Source organism: Mus caroli, unplaced genomic scaffold, assembly GCF_978045245.1.
Source record: "Mus caroli unplaced genomic scaffold, Mus_caroli_1 scaffold_18, whole genome shotgun sequence".
NCBI lineage: Eukaryota > Metazoa > Chordata > Mammalia > Rodentia > Muridae > Mus > Mus caroli.
Genome location: NW_028227273.1, coordinates 54,732,168 through 54,748,980, shown reverse-complemented (window position 1 = coordinate 54,748,980; position 16,813 = coordinate 54,732,168). Strand labels below are relative to the sequence as shown.

Sequence of the window (16,813 nt, the reverse complement as noted above, 5' to 3'; positions counted from 1 at the left end):
TCTTTCTTTCTTTCTTTCCTTCTCTCTTACTCCCTTTATTTCTTTGTTCTTGTGTATTTTGTTTGTTTGTCTATTTTGGATTTTAGTTCTCAAAACAGGATTTTCCTCTGTAGGCATAACAATGGTACTCTATAGTCTATAGAATCATCAAACTCACAGAGATCCATCTGTACTTACGCTAAAGTACATGAATATAGAGATCCGTCTGTATTTGCCCCAGTGTACTATACTTGAAGTCATAGATGAACACTTACAAGCTTCTATCCTTATTTTTTACAGTCTTTCTTGCTAAAGTGACAGAAAATAAACAAATTGAGCCAAAATTGAAAGAGAGTTTCATGGAAATTTGGTGTAATGTGTTAATAAATTCCTTATAAATCAAAGAAAAATCAAGAATGGAAATGTTATTTTGAAATGAACCAAAACTAAAAATATTTTTTTTCTGTTTTATCTATGAAATATTTTGGAATCCACAATGAGACAATTCCTATAAGCTTCAACTGCTCAATTAAATTATTCTTTCAGTCTGTTATATTTCTCAGTTTTTTGTTTGTTTGTTTGTTTTGTTTTGTTTTTAGAAAATAATCTGTTCTTGCATGAAAAAAAACTGCAGGGATGAAAGTGAAAAAGAGGCTGAGGAAAAGAAAGTCCAGTGACAGGCCAAAATTAGGATAGAGCTCAAGATGAAGCCCCAAGGCCTGATACTATTACTGATGCCATTATGTTATCACAGAAAAGCCTATTATGAGTGCCCTCTGATAGATGCCATAAGCAGCTGAAAGAGTCAGATGCAGATATTTATACCCAACCAATGGACAGAAGCTGATGAGCTCTGTGGTTGAATTAGGGAAAATCTAGAAGAAGATGTGGAACAGGGCAACCCTATAAGAATACCAGCAGTGTCAACTAACCTGGACCCATGAGATCTCTCAGACACTGAGTCACCAACCAGGCAGGATACACCAGCTGATATGAGGTACCCAACATATTTACAGCAGAGGATTGCTAGGTCTTGACTTAATCAGAGAAGATTCTCTAAATATTAAGATATTGGAGTTCCCAGGGAGTATGGAGCTCTTTGTAGAGTATGGGTGGGAGGATGGGGACATCCTGTTGAAGATGGGGGAATAAGGTATGGGATGGGGAATAGTCAGAGTGTGGACCAAGACGGGAATAAAGTCTGGAGTATGTAAAACGATTAAATAAAAATAATGAATAAATAAATGAATGAATAAACAAATAAACAATTTACTTACAGGTAAAAAATATAAACACACTGTTAAATTTGAATCATAAATATCAAGAATATTTAATAATGTCAAGAATAAATACAAAGAGAACTTGGGTGATGGCTTAGCAGCCAGTCCCACAACACCCAGAGAAAGCTTTACTCCCAGATGCTCTAACAAGCCCAGGATCACAGGTGAGGAGGCCACAACATCTGCTCCAAGATCTTGAGTAACTGGAAACCCCAATATCCAGGGATACAAGCACCCCTGCCCAGCCAGGGCACAGATTCTTTTAGGTCTGAGCTTGTGTGCTGAGCAGACTTTTAGCACTGGCTCTGCACCCAGTCCCAAAACACCCAGAGAAAGCTCAACTCCCAGGTGCTCTAACACACCCAGGATGTCAGGTGTTCTTCATGTCCAGAATCCCTGTCCTACAATACCCAGAAGAAGCTTGACTCCTATAAACTGACACCTCAGGACCTCAGGATCTTGGTCACACCAGGATTTCAGGATCCTGGAGGCAGCTTGACTCCCAGGAGCTCTGAAAACCCAGGCTCTCAGCATCACAGTATCTCAGGATCAGAGGATCACAGAGACAACTAGACTCTGAGGAGTTCTGACACAATCAGGGATCACAGGAGTGACCCAGTCCAGTCAGAGACAACAAGGGCAGGTAACAGCACAGAAAACCAGATGGCAAGAGGCAAGGAAAGGAACATAAGCAAGAGAAAGCAAGGGAACTTGGCATCACTAGAACTCAGTTCTCTCACCACAACAAATCCTGGATTCTGCATTACACCAGAATGATTGGTTTTAAAATCAATTATCATGAAAATGATAGAGGAATTAAGCAAGACATAAATAACTCCCTTAATGAAATACAGGAGGACACAGGTAAATAGTTAAAAGCCCTTAAAGAGTAAATACAAAAATCCCTTAATGAAATACAGGAGGACACAGGTAAATAGTTAAAAGCCCTTAAAGAGTAAACACAAAAATCCCTTAAAGAATTACAGGAAAACACAACCAAACATTTTAAGGAATTGAACGAAAACATACAGGATCTAAAAACAGAAATAGAAACAAAAAGAAGTCACAAAGAGAGACAATCCTGGAGATAGAAAACCTAGGAAAGAAATCCTAGATGAAAGAAGTCCTAGATGGAAGCATCACCAAAGGAATAAAGAGATAGAAGATAGAATCTCTGGTGCAAAAGATACCATATAAAACATTGGCACAACAGTCAAAGACAATGCAAAATGCAAAAAGCTCCTAACCCAAAACATCCAGGTAATCCAGGACACAATGAGGAGACCAAACTTATAGATAATAGGTATAGAAGAGAGCTAAGATTCCAAATATATATCTTCAACAAAATTCTAGAAGAAACTTTTCTAACCTAAAGAAAGAGATGCCTATGAAAATACAAGTCTATAGAACTCCAAATAGACTGCACCAGAAAATAAATTCCTCACATTACATAATAATCAAAACACCAAATGGCCAAAACAAAGAAAGAATATTAATAGCAGTAAAGGAAAAATGTCAAATAACATAAAAAGTGCAGAATTTTCAGAACTGCCCCAGAGACTACACAAGCCAGAAGATCCTGGGCAGATGTCATACACACCCTAGGGGAACATAAATGTGAGTCCAGGTTACTATACCCAGCAAAACTCTCAATTCGCACAGGTGATGAAACCAAGATATTCCATGACAAAACCAAATTTACACAATATCTTTCCCCAAATATAGGACTACACATGATAATAGATGGACAGAGAACTCTTAAACACTGTTGATAGACTGCAAAAGCACAGCAACTTTTGACATCAGTCCTTGAGTTGTCAAAAATATCAAAATAGGAATACCCTGTGATCCACTGTCACCAGCTTTGGCCAAATACATCAAGGTCATTTTAGTCATCTGTATTAATATTTGCACATCTGTGTTTATTTCTGCCTTGTTCTTAATAAGCATGAAATACAATCAATCTAGGTGTCCATCACCCAAATAAGACATAAAAAATATGATTCATGAACACCATAAGAAACTACTAAAACATAAAAATTAAGTTGCATGATTTTCAGGAAAATGGAAGGAAGGTAATAAACTATCATGAGTGATATTTCCTAGGCATACAAAGGTAAATGCAGAGTTTCCTTTCTTGTGTTCTGATGATACATTTATGCAATATCTGTGTTTAAATTAGAGTACATATGGAGGAAGCAGGTTTAATGTAAATTGGTAGGGAATGTAATAATAAATCTGGGATAGCAGAACACATGTAAAGTGAACTTGGAGAGGGTACATCTCACTTCAGAAAAGTAGAATCAGGAAAAGATAGAGTTGAAGAAAGGGAAGAAATATGGTCAGTTAAATATAGGGTGTGTGAATGTGATATGGGGTCTGACCTTTAGGAGACCCCATAGGCTGAAGGATTCCCAGGAGATCTGCTGCACCCAGTTCAACAGATGAAAAAGTCTAAAGACCTGTTAGATCTCCTCTGCCCAAGGCAACAGGTAAAGGAGCATTCCCAATAAGTGCAGCAGCTAGAGTCACCTTAGGTGGCCAGCAGAATTGGGATCCAACCACTCCATTCTCATCCCCTCTGCTGGAATTCCATCTCCCTTATAGCCCATGGCTTCCTCTGGGGCAGATATACAATGTGTCTGCACCTCTAAAGATACCACATTCTGAAAACTTCCCAAGAGTTATGCTGCACACAGTCCAATAGACCACACAGTGTCAATGCCTTCTGAGAGACCTGATGCAACCAGAGCAGTATATCATTGCCATATATGCACATTTGGAGACTTGCAGCCTGAAGGTCTCCCGAAATATCTACTGCATTCAGGGCCACAGGTCTCCCAGGATACTGGAAACAACCCAGGGGCACAGGAGGTAGCCTCCAGACAGATACACCCAGGCCTCTTAACACCAGAAATAACCAGATGGCCAAAAACTAGTAAAAGCCAATAAGCAACAGAAGCCAATATACTTTGATACCATTAGAACCCAGTTTTCCTACCACAGCACGACCAAAATACCCAAAACATTTCGGAAATATATAATACTGACCTAAATTTCTATCTCATGAACATAATAGAGTCCTTTAAGGAAGATAGGAATAACTCACTGCAAGAAACACAATAAAATATAGAAAATAGGTAGAAGCACTTAAAGAGGAAACATATAAGTCCCTTTTAAATATTCAGAAAACCAGAATCAAATTGGTGCACTGGAAGTAAAATCAATACAGATTGTGCAAAGGAAGACTACGGTGGAAATGGAAAATCTAGAAAAGAGGTCAGGAGCTACAGATATAAGCATTATAAGCATCAACAATAGAATACAAGAGACAGAAAAGAAATCTCAGCCATAGAAGATACTTTGGAAGATATTGAAAAAAAGGGACCAAAAAAATTCATAAAAAATATCCTAACCAAAAACATGCAGGAATTTCAGGCCCAACAAAAAAGAACAAAACTAAAAATAATAGGAATACAAGAGCACAGATATTTCTGCCTCAAAGGAACAGAAAATGTCTTCAACAAAATCATAGAAGATAACTTTCCCAATAAAAAGAAAGAGATGGCCATGAATATACAAAAACCTGCAGATCACCAACTAGATGGACCAGCAAAGAAAACCCACACATTCCATAAAAATGAAAACACTAAATGCAGAGAACAAAGAAGAAACTTTTAAAATTCTTTACTACAAGAGCACAAATGCCAGCTCAGGCTAGTATAACCTGTGAAATTCTCAATCATTACAGAAGAAGAAACCAAAATATTCCACTACAAAACCAAATTTACACACTATTTATCTACCCATTCATCCGGACAGAAAATTCTAAAAGGAAAATTCCAATACAAAGAGTTACTTACACCAACAAAAGGAAGAAATTAATGACTTAACAACAAAACAAAAAGGAGAAAATTCCACACACATAACAAAACCTACAATAACAAGCATAACAGGTGCTATGTCCACTCCAGTAAAGTCTGCTTGGTAGGCCTAAAAGCCTAGGAGCAGTCATGAGGCAAAGAATTTCACAGAAACAGTCTCCTGGAACCTTGGCATTCTAATAGCCCACATACTCAAACCCTGTCCCTCGTTAGTATGGTGCATGGATCTGTGTGCTCTCTTTCAATATTGTTTTATTATAAGTGCCTTTTAGGATTGATTTTGACATATAGCTAAGCTTTCACCAAGTAACAATGTCCAAGGCAGTCCTTGAAGCCGACCCTGAGCTTGGAATTTAGTAAAATGTTACCTATTCAGTAACACTCAAATTTACTTCTAGTAGAGACAGTGAAAATAATCAGGCATTACTATTTACTTGAATAGAGCTAGAAAAGTTCAGGGATAGTCTGCATAGTAATTACTTAGGACAATAGCCAAGTCACATCCAAACACAGGAATGCACAATGACCTAGGAAATAGGTGAGTTGTCACATGAAAAGGTTAGCAGAAGGGAATTCCCCTCATGTAGTTTTTTTTTTTTTTTTTTAATAGGCCCAGAGGAATAGCATAATCAGGTATTTACTAAAGAACCCCTGGTGGTGGATTTAACAATAGACTAGTACTGCATCAGAGCATTCACCTGGCTCCTGTGTTTAGCTGATCTTTTTAATTAAGGGTTGTTCCTATTCTCAGTGGTAAACATGGCCTGGTTCCCTCCATCTTTTTATGTATGCATTCTTTTTGTTTTGTGTCAATGTAACTTGGCAGATGAGTTCACCTGGCTTTCTTGTTTTTCTTCTGTATTAAAAGTCTGGTGTTCTTTTGGACAAAATACATTCAGATTCAACACTCTTTTTTTTTTTTTTTGAGACAGGGTATGTCTGTGTCTGTTTGTCAGTTCTGGCCAACCCTTGCTCACATGCAATCAGAAACCCATTCCCTACAGATAGGAGACCCAATAGAGGCTTGTAGGTAGCAAACAGGAAGTGACAATCATCTGTCTTTAATATTTTTCAATATCAACAGAATCAATTCCCCAATCAAAAAATATAAGGTAACAAACTGAATATTCAATCAGTATCCAGAATTTTGTTGCATATAAAAAACACAACTCAATGACAAAAACAGATACTAATCAGAGTCTAAGGCTGGAAAACTGACTTCTTCGCAAATTGTTCTAAGAAACAAGCAGGCTACTCCATTATAATATCCAATAAAATAGACTTTCAAACAAAAGTTATCAAACAAGATAGGGAAGGACACTTCATATTCATCAAAGGAAAAATATATCATGAGAAAGTCTCAATTCTGAATATTTATGCCTCAAATGCAAGGGCAAACACATACATTAAAAAAATAAAAAAATTACTAAATCTTGAAAACACATTGAATTACACACAATAAATGTGGGATAATTCAAACCCCACCCTCAACAGACAGTTCACTGAAACAGAAACAAAACAGAGAAACAGTGAAGCTAATAGTTAGTATGAACAAAATGGATTTACCAAATATATACAGAATATTTCAACCAAAAATCAAGAACATAACTTCTTCTAAGAAACTCAGGGTACCTTATCCAAAATTGACCATAAAATCAGTCACAAAACAAGCCTCAACTGATACAAGAACATTGAAATAATCCCATGCATACTATCAGATCACCATGGCTAAAGGCTGGTCTTCAATAACAACAAAAACAACAGAAAACCCATATACCCATAGAAATGGGACAACTCTCTATTCAGTGATAACTTGGTCAGTGAAGACATATAGAAAGAAATTGAAGACTTCTTGGAATTCAATTAATATGATGACACAATATACCCAAACTTATGGGACACCATATAAACAGTGGTAAGAGGAAACTTCATAGCACTAAGTGCCTTCATAAAGAAGTTGTAGACATCCTACAACATAAGGAATGTTGAAAAGCATTGGCTTTTTTCAGGTAAAGAGGCAAGTTTTGGTGGCTGGGGAGGTGGCTTAGCAGTTAGAACCACTTGTGATTCTTGCAGAGGACCCAAGTTTCGCTCCAACTACCCACATGTCTGCTTAACAACCTTTATCTGCAACTCCAGTTTCTGGAAATGATGCCCTCTTCTGGCCCCAAAGGGCACTTGTGTGAATGCAGGCAATATACCCATATACATGTGAAAGTCTTTCATTTGGTACAAAAGATCCTTTTATCTATGAGGTAAGACAGAGGACAATAACATTAATATTGTTGCTTTTTTGTTTTATTTATAATTATATTCAAAAGACTAAAAGTGCAGCCAGGCATAATAGCACGTGCCTATAATCCCAGCACTGGGGAAGTAGAGGCAGGAAGACCAGAAGTTCTAGGATAATCTAGGCTATTTTGAGACCTTGTCTCTACAAAAGCAAAAACTGAAACCACAAAAACTGTTCACCATTACTTGCTAATCTCTAGGTTGGTACCACCAGTTGATACTGATGGATACTGACAGGTAGTGGGTGATCTGACATTAAAAGTCAGAAAAATGCCAGCAAAGTTCCCCACTGGCATGTCCAGGAACCTGTTTAGGGCTACGAAGGTCACCCACTCCTAATTTCTTCCAGTGCACTGACATGAGTGAACCCACCCCTCTCCACCTTTTATCACTTATGAATCCTAATTTTATGAGAAAACACTGAGTCATAAAGAGCAAAGTAGGAATCCAGGCAATGTGACCAAACACCCTCTTCCCTCTTTTAAACTAATTGTCCCTGGAGATGTGAAATGTTATGAGGCTGTATTGAGCATGACCTAAATAGGTATAGATAACCTGTGAAGTTTGTTCCATATAAAATATTACTCCTGCTTTGAAAGCTCCTGAGTAAACATCCATGCAAAAAGGACTTCACTGGGAAGATTCCCTCTTTAATATAGTTAGAAACACTCTTTATCAGATTTAGGATGCCATTTTGCTAACTCATAAATAGAAACAGATCTAAATATGTAAGAATGTTTATTTGTTGCACATAACTTTTTTAAGTATAAAATGAATGTAGAGATTCCCTGTGTGCGGATGGGGAGGGGGGATGAATTCAAATGTTATCTCTTCCTAAATAATGTTATCTGCTTTCTTTCTTTTTTGTGTGTGTGTTTTTTTTAATTAGGTATTTATTTCATTTACATTTCCAATGTTATCTCAAAAGTTCCCCACACACTCCCCTACCCACCCACTCCCACTTATTGGCCCTGGCGTTCCCCTGTACTGAGTCATATAAAGTTTGCTTGACCAATAGGCACCTCTTTCCAATGATGGCCGACTAGGCCATCTTCTGATACATATGCAGCTAGAGACACAAGCTCTGGGGGATACTGGTTAGTTCATATTGTTCCACCTACAGGGTTGCAGATTCCTTTAGCTCCTTGGTTACTTTCTCTAGTTATCTGCTTTCAAGCAATTCTTTATTCATACCTTGATTCTGATTTTAGCTTGCATGTTAGTAGAAATATCAGTGAATTTTTCTTTTTCCTTTTTTAAAAGAAAATCATTGTGTTTAGTAAGTACTTCTTTTTAGAAAAAAAAAAACGTTAGCAGCAATCTAATTATAATTGAGTTATGTTTACATAATGATGTTCTTTTAATTTGGGTCACTTTTGCCATTTAAAACTCTCACAGCCTTTACCCTATCCTTCTATCACAGACTGAATGTTGTCTCCCATATCCAGAGAGAAATGAATTTGAAGTAAAGACAACACATTGAACTTACTTAGCTCACTTCTTTAATAGTTGACATGAGAATGTTTCCTCCCTAGGAAGGACTGTGGGGAATCCTGATGAGATCTTGAAGAGAGTAGCAAATGTATGACAGAATTAAGACGTGCTGATGTGATATTGATGGATCACTGCTAGCTCATTACCTGGGTCTTGATTCATAGTAGAGGTTAACAAATGTTGAGATATAGGTTAGGTTGAGTTGGTGCTGGTGCTGTGCGCAGGGAACAGGAAGCAAGTACATTATGACAATTACATGTTGCTGAGGGCCTCTACGCCTGGAAGGATTTTACCTTCCAAAAGCTCAAGACTTGCCCCACCTCCTGTGCTCACATGGCTGACCTTGTCTTCAGTGCCCCATTTGGCACAGCAAGTAGCAGTATCTCCACCTCCTATAATGGTGACACAGCCATTGGAGGTGGCCTTTACAACTTCATCCATGAGAGCTTTGGTTCCTTTAGCAAAGGCATCCCATTCAAATACCCCAATAGGTCCATTCCAAACTATCAGCTTTGCTTGGGCCACAATTTGAGCATTGATTTTAATGCTCTCAGGGCCACAGTCCAAACCCATCCAGCCAGATGGTATACCAGATTCTATAGTGGCTTGTCCAACTTTAGCATTCTCATCAAACTTGTCACCAGTAACAAAGTCAACAGGAAAGACTATCTTTACACCATTCTTTTCTGCTTTTGCCATGATCTCTTTAACAATCGTGGCTCCCTCTTCATCAAACAAGGAAGCACCAATCTGCATGTTCTTGAGTTCTTTCAAGAAAGTATAAGCCATTCCACCACCAATAATCATGAAATTGACTTTGTCTAACATATTTTTAATGAGTTGGATCTTGTCTTTCACTTTGGCTCCACCAAGGATAGCCAGGAAGGGCCTTTCTGGCTTTTCTAAAGCCTTGGAAAAATATTCCAGTTCCTTCTTCATAAGGAAACCAGATGCCTTCTGGGGCAAATTTACTCCAACCATAGAACTGTGAGCCCGATGTGCAGTGCCAAATGCATCATTGACATAGACATCGCCAAGTTTAGACAGTGATGCTCGGAAGGCTTCTACTTTAGCAGGGTCAGCACTAATCTTTTTTCCAGAAGAATCTTTACCCTTACCTTCTTCCTCCACATGAAAGCGCAGGTTCTCCAGCAGGATGACAGACCCATTATCTGGGTTGGAACAGGCTTGCTCTACTTCAGAGCCCACACAGTCCTTCAAGAATATGACTTCCTTGTTCAGCAGGGACTTGAGCTCAGCAGCAACAGGCTCTAATGAATACTTGTCTGGCATAGGGACACCATCAGGCCGACCGAGGTGACTCATGAGAACTACAGACTTGGCTCCATTGTCCAGACAGTGCTTGATACTTGGGATGGCAGCCTTGATTCTCTGGTTGTTTGTAATTTGGTTATTCTTCATGGGAACGTTGAAGTCTACTCTCATGATTATTCTTTTTCCCTTAAGATCCACTTTGTCCAGAGTCAACTTAGCAGAAAGAGCCATCTTGATGGTATGCACAACAGCCTCTTTACTGCTGCTGGGAGGCTGGCTTGGTGGTGATTTTTAACGCTTAAGTCTTGGCCCCGCCTTTCTTTGTGAGTTCAAAGTCTCCTGCATAATAGCCATTGGTAGAATTTGAAAGGAAATCCTGCTCTGTAATTGGTTCTCCATCCTGTCTATCTTGATTTGGAACGTTTTGCCTGGTACAGACTCAAACTGCCAGCCTAGAATACTAAACAGTAAAACAGAAAGCTTGGGGTTAGAGTTGGGAAATTAGAAAGCCTTCAAATAAGTATCAGAAGGCCAGATTGTTTTTTCTCCCGTCTTTTGTTTCTATATCCTCTTTCAAATCAATTAGAAAATAAAGCATACCCAACCATAAGATTACCAAAAAGAAGAAGAAAAAAACCCTAATTCTTCCCCACATCCAATCTCTAATTATACTGTGTAAAATCCTCTGCAGTACAAATGATGAATATTTGAAAAGAAAGTACTGATTTTGTTTTGTTTGTAGTCTAAGGCAGCATAATATAAGTCTTTTGTCCTTGATAAATATTTCTGCTGAGTTCATGAACTGCCATTATACTTTGTGATATAGTTTTGAGTAGGAATCATATATTTTTTGTTACGTTAGTTTATTCTTTTAATTTTGTTCATCTATCACCTATCTATCTATCTATCTATCTATCTATCTATCTATCTATCTATCTATCTATCTATCATCTATCTATCTATTTTTAGACTTCAGTGAGAGAAAGCCTTCTGGCTTCTGCGGGAGAATAGCCAGGAAGAAAATCACAGTTCTTTCAGATTCAGAAGGTATGTCATTATGCCTTTTATTTCTTCTTTGTTTTGCTTACTCCTTGTAAAATTTAGAAATAAAATATAAAATATGTAATCCTTGAGTTGATGTCTTCTACAGGAAATGAGAATAAATAAGAAAAAATTTCAAAAACCTACTAAGGCTGGTTGAATAGTGAAACTGGTAAAGTGTCTCTCTAGCTCTGATTTTTTGTTCAGGATTTCTTGGGCTGCCTAGGACCTTTGGAGTCACCATGTGAAATTTCGCAGGTTCGTTGTTCTGTTTCTATGATGTCTTGTACATTTTTAATGTGATGGCATGGGATATGTAGGACGACAACAATATTAGCTATACAAGTCTGTGAATGTGGAAAGTATTTTCATATTATAATGTCTTGCTCATCTCTTTTAGTTTTCATTTTTGAGGTATTTTACCTTAATTTTATCCCAGATTTTATGTTTGTTTGTTTACTTATTTATTTATTTTTGAGGCTATTGTGTCAATGTGCCATATCTTTCAGTATGTTGTTATTGCTCTATATAGAGGGTACTATTTGTAAGGTAATTTTGTGTCCTATTTTGCTAAAATGTTGATAATTGCAAAATATTTCTGTTGGAATTTATGCAACTAAGTATAATATATCATTGAAAAATAGTGATAATGTGACCTCATTTCCTATCTATATACTTTTAGTTTTCTTCTAGTCTTATTGATGTAGCTGCTGCTTTAAGCACTATGTTGTAAAGGTCTGAGGATAGCGGGAATCCAGCCCTGTATTGTCTCTGATGGAATGACATAACAGGGTTTTTCTCCGCTTAGGATTAAGTCAGTTTTGGTTTTGTCATATAAAGCTTTTATTATATTGTATGTTCCCTCCTGCCCTACTCTTTCTAGGACTTTTCGCATGAAGTCTTGATGGATGTTATCATAGGTCTTTTCTACATATATATTGAGAAGTTAAAGTGATCATTGTATTTTAGTAATTTATATCATTTATTACATTTATTGTTTATGTGTTTTTAATCAATCTACATCTTCTGAATAAAGTCAAATTGATCCATGCCAATGACTTATTTGACATGTGCCCATATTCAATTTATAATGAGAGTATTTCCAGTAATCATCAGGAATATTGATCAATAAAAACAACAATAATAATAAACATTATATCATATATATAACATGCATCATGAATTATATATCATATATTATATGTGATTGAATATATCATGATATATATTATATTATATATTTATGCATATTATATAATATATGTGTTTAATTATATATGGCAAATAATTTAATTTTATATATTTGGTTATATAATATATTATATTTTTATACAATTTATATTAAATGTATAGTATAATAAAATACTTAATACTACATATGTACTATAAGATATATGATTTTATTTATAGTATATTATAATATATATATAATATTATATATAATTAGAATAATTATTTTATTCTCTGTTTCCTTCTCCCTACTTATCTCTCTTCCTCCCTTTCCTTTCCCTTTCCATTTCCTCCTCCTCCTCCTCCTCCTTCTCCTCCTCTGTGATTTCTATACCTGACTTCTGTACTAGAGGCTTTGTAAGAAAAATTCAATAGTGTTTTTTTACTTTCTTTCTTTCTGTCTTTCTTTCTTTCTTTCTTTCTTTCTTTCTTTCTTTCTTTCTTTCTTCCTTTATTTCTTTCTGTTTCTGTTCCATTGTTTCTTTGTTTTGTCATAGACTTCCTATTACCTTGTCATCTGTTCCCAATTATTATAGCTGTGTTTCTGTTTTCACATTATTTAACTTTGGTATTGGGTTGAATCTAAAATAGTAACATATATATATATATATATTTAAAGGGATACTTTATACTACTCAATGTTTCTTTAGTGTTTATGGTAATATCTCCTTGAAAATCTCTCATTCTGTTATTGTGGATCAACTTTTCCTTTTTTTATTCTGTTTAACTGAACCAAGTGGCTTTCTATGTTATTTTTTTTTTTAATTTAAAAAACTCAAATCTTTATTTCTTTAAAAACTGGCTCAGAGATTCATTGATATTTTGCAACATTTATTTAAATAATTTATGCTCTGATTTTATTACTTCTTGCTACCTACTGGACTTAGCTTTGACCTGTTCTATCTTTTCCAAATTTTTTAGTTGCATCAGGAATTAATTTGTTTTTAGTCTATGCAATATTTAGAGGCACTTAGAACTATGAATTCCCCCTTAAGACTGCTTTTAATCCACCTAAGGATTTTTTTGGGGGGTGTGTTTTGCTTTTATTTTCATTTTGAACTAGAGAAAAGTTTTAGTATTTTTGTGACTTCTTTTTTAAAAATTTATTCATCATTCAGTAATGTGTCATTTAATATTCATGAATTTATATAATTACTAAAGCTTTGTTTGCAGTTGATTTTAAAATTTTAATGCATATATTTATATAGAATGTGCAAAGTTATGCCAGTTTATCTGAATGTGTTAAAATTTGCTTCATGTCCCAAGATATGGCCCATTATAAATAGATTAAGTAAAATGTACATATTTTTGTGTTTCAAAAAATATTCTATAGAAATTTGTTAGGTCCACTATCATATAAGATGCTATTTAGTTCTGATGTTACTGTCTATTATTTTCCTACATGACTTTTCTTATAGGAGAAAATGAAGTAATTATATTACCTATTATTGTGTTGGTGTTAATTTGTGTACTTTATTTCCACTAGGACACCTTTTTAAGTCTGCATATAACTTTTTATTAATGTTATGCTTAACCAATGGTTATTATTGATGCTTTAATAAAAGTCTTATTTTAAAATATAGATAAAATAAGGAGCTTGATATTTTTCTAGTAGACAGTGTTTTTAAGACACTGGTTCAAGTGACAGAAAATCAGGGGTTTTAGCTCTTCACCAGAATGGTATAAACATGCATTGGGTATACACATTCCTAGGGATTAAATGTATAATAATCTATATCTCAAAGAGCCTGTTCTGAAGGCATTTGGTTGGTTGGTTGATTGATTGATTGATTGATTGATTGATTGATTAATTGATTGATTGATTGCAAGTGAACAAGTGGAGAGCCCATGGGAGGGCCTGGAGAAGAGAAGAAAAGGAAGAAAGAAAATGATTTAAAATATAGTAATACGCTTTTGATGAAGCTTGATGCCTGAGCATTTGGTTCATATATGTATGTTTAGGAGTTCAATCTCTTTGCTTAATTGTTCCCTTGTTTAGGATGAAGTGATCTTCTTCAGTATGATTTGTTTTATTTTAATGTTTTCTTTGTCTAGTACAAGGACAGAGGCACCTGATTGCTTCCTAGTCCTTAGAATACTTTTATTTCTTCATATTTTCTCCTTAAAGTAGTTCTGTTCTTTAAAGGAAAGATAAGGTTTTGTAGAGAACAAAAGGATGCATTTCATTTCTTAATTCATTCAACTAACCTGTGCTTTTGATTGTAGGATAGAGGCCATAACTATTCAGTTTTTTTATTTTTCAAATACCTGTGTTGATACTTGTCCCTTTGATTTTTCTTTCTTTTTTCTTTTTCCTTTTCTCTTCTCTTCTCTTCTTTCTCTTCTCTTCTTTCTCTTCTCTTCTCTTCTCTTCTCTTCTCTTCTCTTCTCTTCTCTTCTTTCATTCTCTCCTTTTTCTTTTCTTTTTTTTTTTTCTTTTCTTTTCTTTGATAGTCTTTCTGTGTTACAGCCCTGGTTGTCCTGGACTGGCTTTGTAGACCTGGAATTGAATACACAGAAATTTCCTGTCTCTACCTCCCCAGTGCTGGGAATAAAGGCATACATCACATCTTTCTTTCTTTCTTTCTTTCTTTCTTTCTTTCTTTCTTTCTTTCTTTCTTTCTTTTTTCTTTCTTTCTCTCTCTCTCTCTCTCTCTCTCTCTCTCTCTCTCTCTCTCTCCCTCTCTCATATTTATTTATTTATTTATTTATTTATTTATTTATTGTGCATTAGTGTTTTCCCTGTATGTTTGTTTGTGTAAGGGTATCAGATCCCATGGAACTGATGTTACAAACACTTGTGAGGGGGTATTTGGTTGCCGTGAATTCAACACAGGAACTCTGCAAGGAAACTAGTGCTCCTAACCACTGAGCAATCTCTCTGGCCCCTTCTTTAAATTTTTATTTTAAGTATATTCTTTTTTGATTTTATTATCATTCTCCTCCCTAAGATTCTTCCAATTCTCTCTGATTCTCTATCCACTCAAACCTCATATTGTTTCTCTCCCTGTCCCCCCCAAAAAGACAAAGATCATAGAGAAAAACAATTTTCTCCAGTGGAATGTTACTGGATGTATCAACTGCAGTCTGGCACAGGACACATACTCAGAAAGTACTTGGGAAACACAAAATAGACACAATGTTCTTGGGAGGAGGGTAGCCATTTTGTTTTGTTTTGCCTTGGTGTTTTGGATTGTTTGTCTTTTTCCTTTGGTTTTGTTGTTGGTGTTCTTCTTGCTGTTGTTTGTTGTTGCTATTGTTTGTGTTCTTAGTTGTAATTTGTTTTTCAGTAGTTATAATTTCATCTATTCTCTTTTTATTACCTCTAATCTTTTCTTATTCTTCTCAATCTGAAGTATTATTTCAAGCATTCTCTCTAGGTCTAATTTGGTGGGCCTGAATTCTTTTGCTTTATCATGAATTTTTATTTCTTATTTAGCTTTTGAGATATGTTTACTGAGGACAGGAATCTAGGATGACACTTATAGTGTTTTAGAATGTGAAATAAATTGTTCCAGCCTCCTCTCAATTTTGTGGTTTCTATTGAGAAACAACCCAATCATTTGACGAGTTGTCTTTTATATTTGATCTAGGTTCTTTATTTTTCAGCTTTCAGGATTCTCTCTATGTTCTAAATATTGAGTGCTTTAAATATACTATTTAGTGAGTATCTCACTTCTGCTTTTATCTACTTGGAGTTATGTGTGCTTCCTGTGTCTGTATAAATATGTCTGTCCTTAATTTAAAGTCTTTAATCTTGTTGAAATTATAGTCTATGCCATTGATTTGTGATTTTTCTCTATCTTCAATGCCTATAATTCCAAGATTTGGTGTTTACATAATACACATTTTTTTGCATGCTTCTTTCATCTCTGTGTGTGTGTGTGTGTGTGTGTGTGTATATGTGTGTGTGTGTATTTAATTTCCTATATTATTTGCTTGAAGGACCTAATTCTTCAGGGTTTTTTCCTCTAAGTCCTGACATTCTGTCACCTATCTAATCCATTCTACCTTCCTTCTCATGAGCTTTTGTTAGTTTATTAATCCCATTATAAATTCAGGTGGAGTTTATTTCTTTTACTGAATATAGTTTTTAAATCCTGAATTATCTTAATCATTTCATTTGTCAGTATATTCCTTGTTTTGCTTACTTGTTTGTTGGGTTAGTTGGTTTTGACATGTTTGTTCATGTCTTCTTTAAAATTCTCAAGTTCCTTTTTTTTTTTTAAATTTGAACTCTTAAGAAATTCTCTTTGGGAAATGTATATTTCTTTAAGACTAGTGGATCTGGGGGTATAGGGTGTTGGTACTTAGGCTGCACATATTTTGTTTTTGCAT

At 35.5% G+C, this 16,813-nt stretch overlaps 1 protein-coding gene across 1 annotated transcript; it reads right to left on the bottom strand.

The window, feature by feature from the left end:
• Window positions 1–8,931: 8,931 nt before the first annotated feature.
• On the bottom strand, window positions 8,932–10,533 carry LOC110284057 (phosphoglycerate kinase 2). Its single transcript, XM_021149646.2, has one exon. The coding sequence runs from the start codon at window positions 10,433–10,435 to the stop codon at window positions 9,182–9,184; it is 1,254 nt and encodes a 417-aa protein (XP_021005305.1). The 5' UTR covers window positions 10,436–10,533; the 3' UTR covers window positions 8,932–9,181.
• Between the last annotated feature and the right edge of the window lie 6,280 nt (window positions 10,534–16,813).

Bases quoted from the DNA above. Each gene is read 5' to 3' on its own strand.
- LOC110284057 (XM_021149646.2), bottom strand. From the start codon at position 10,435: ATGGCTCTTTCTGCTAAGTTGACTCTGGACAAAGTGGATCTTAAGGGA.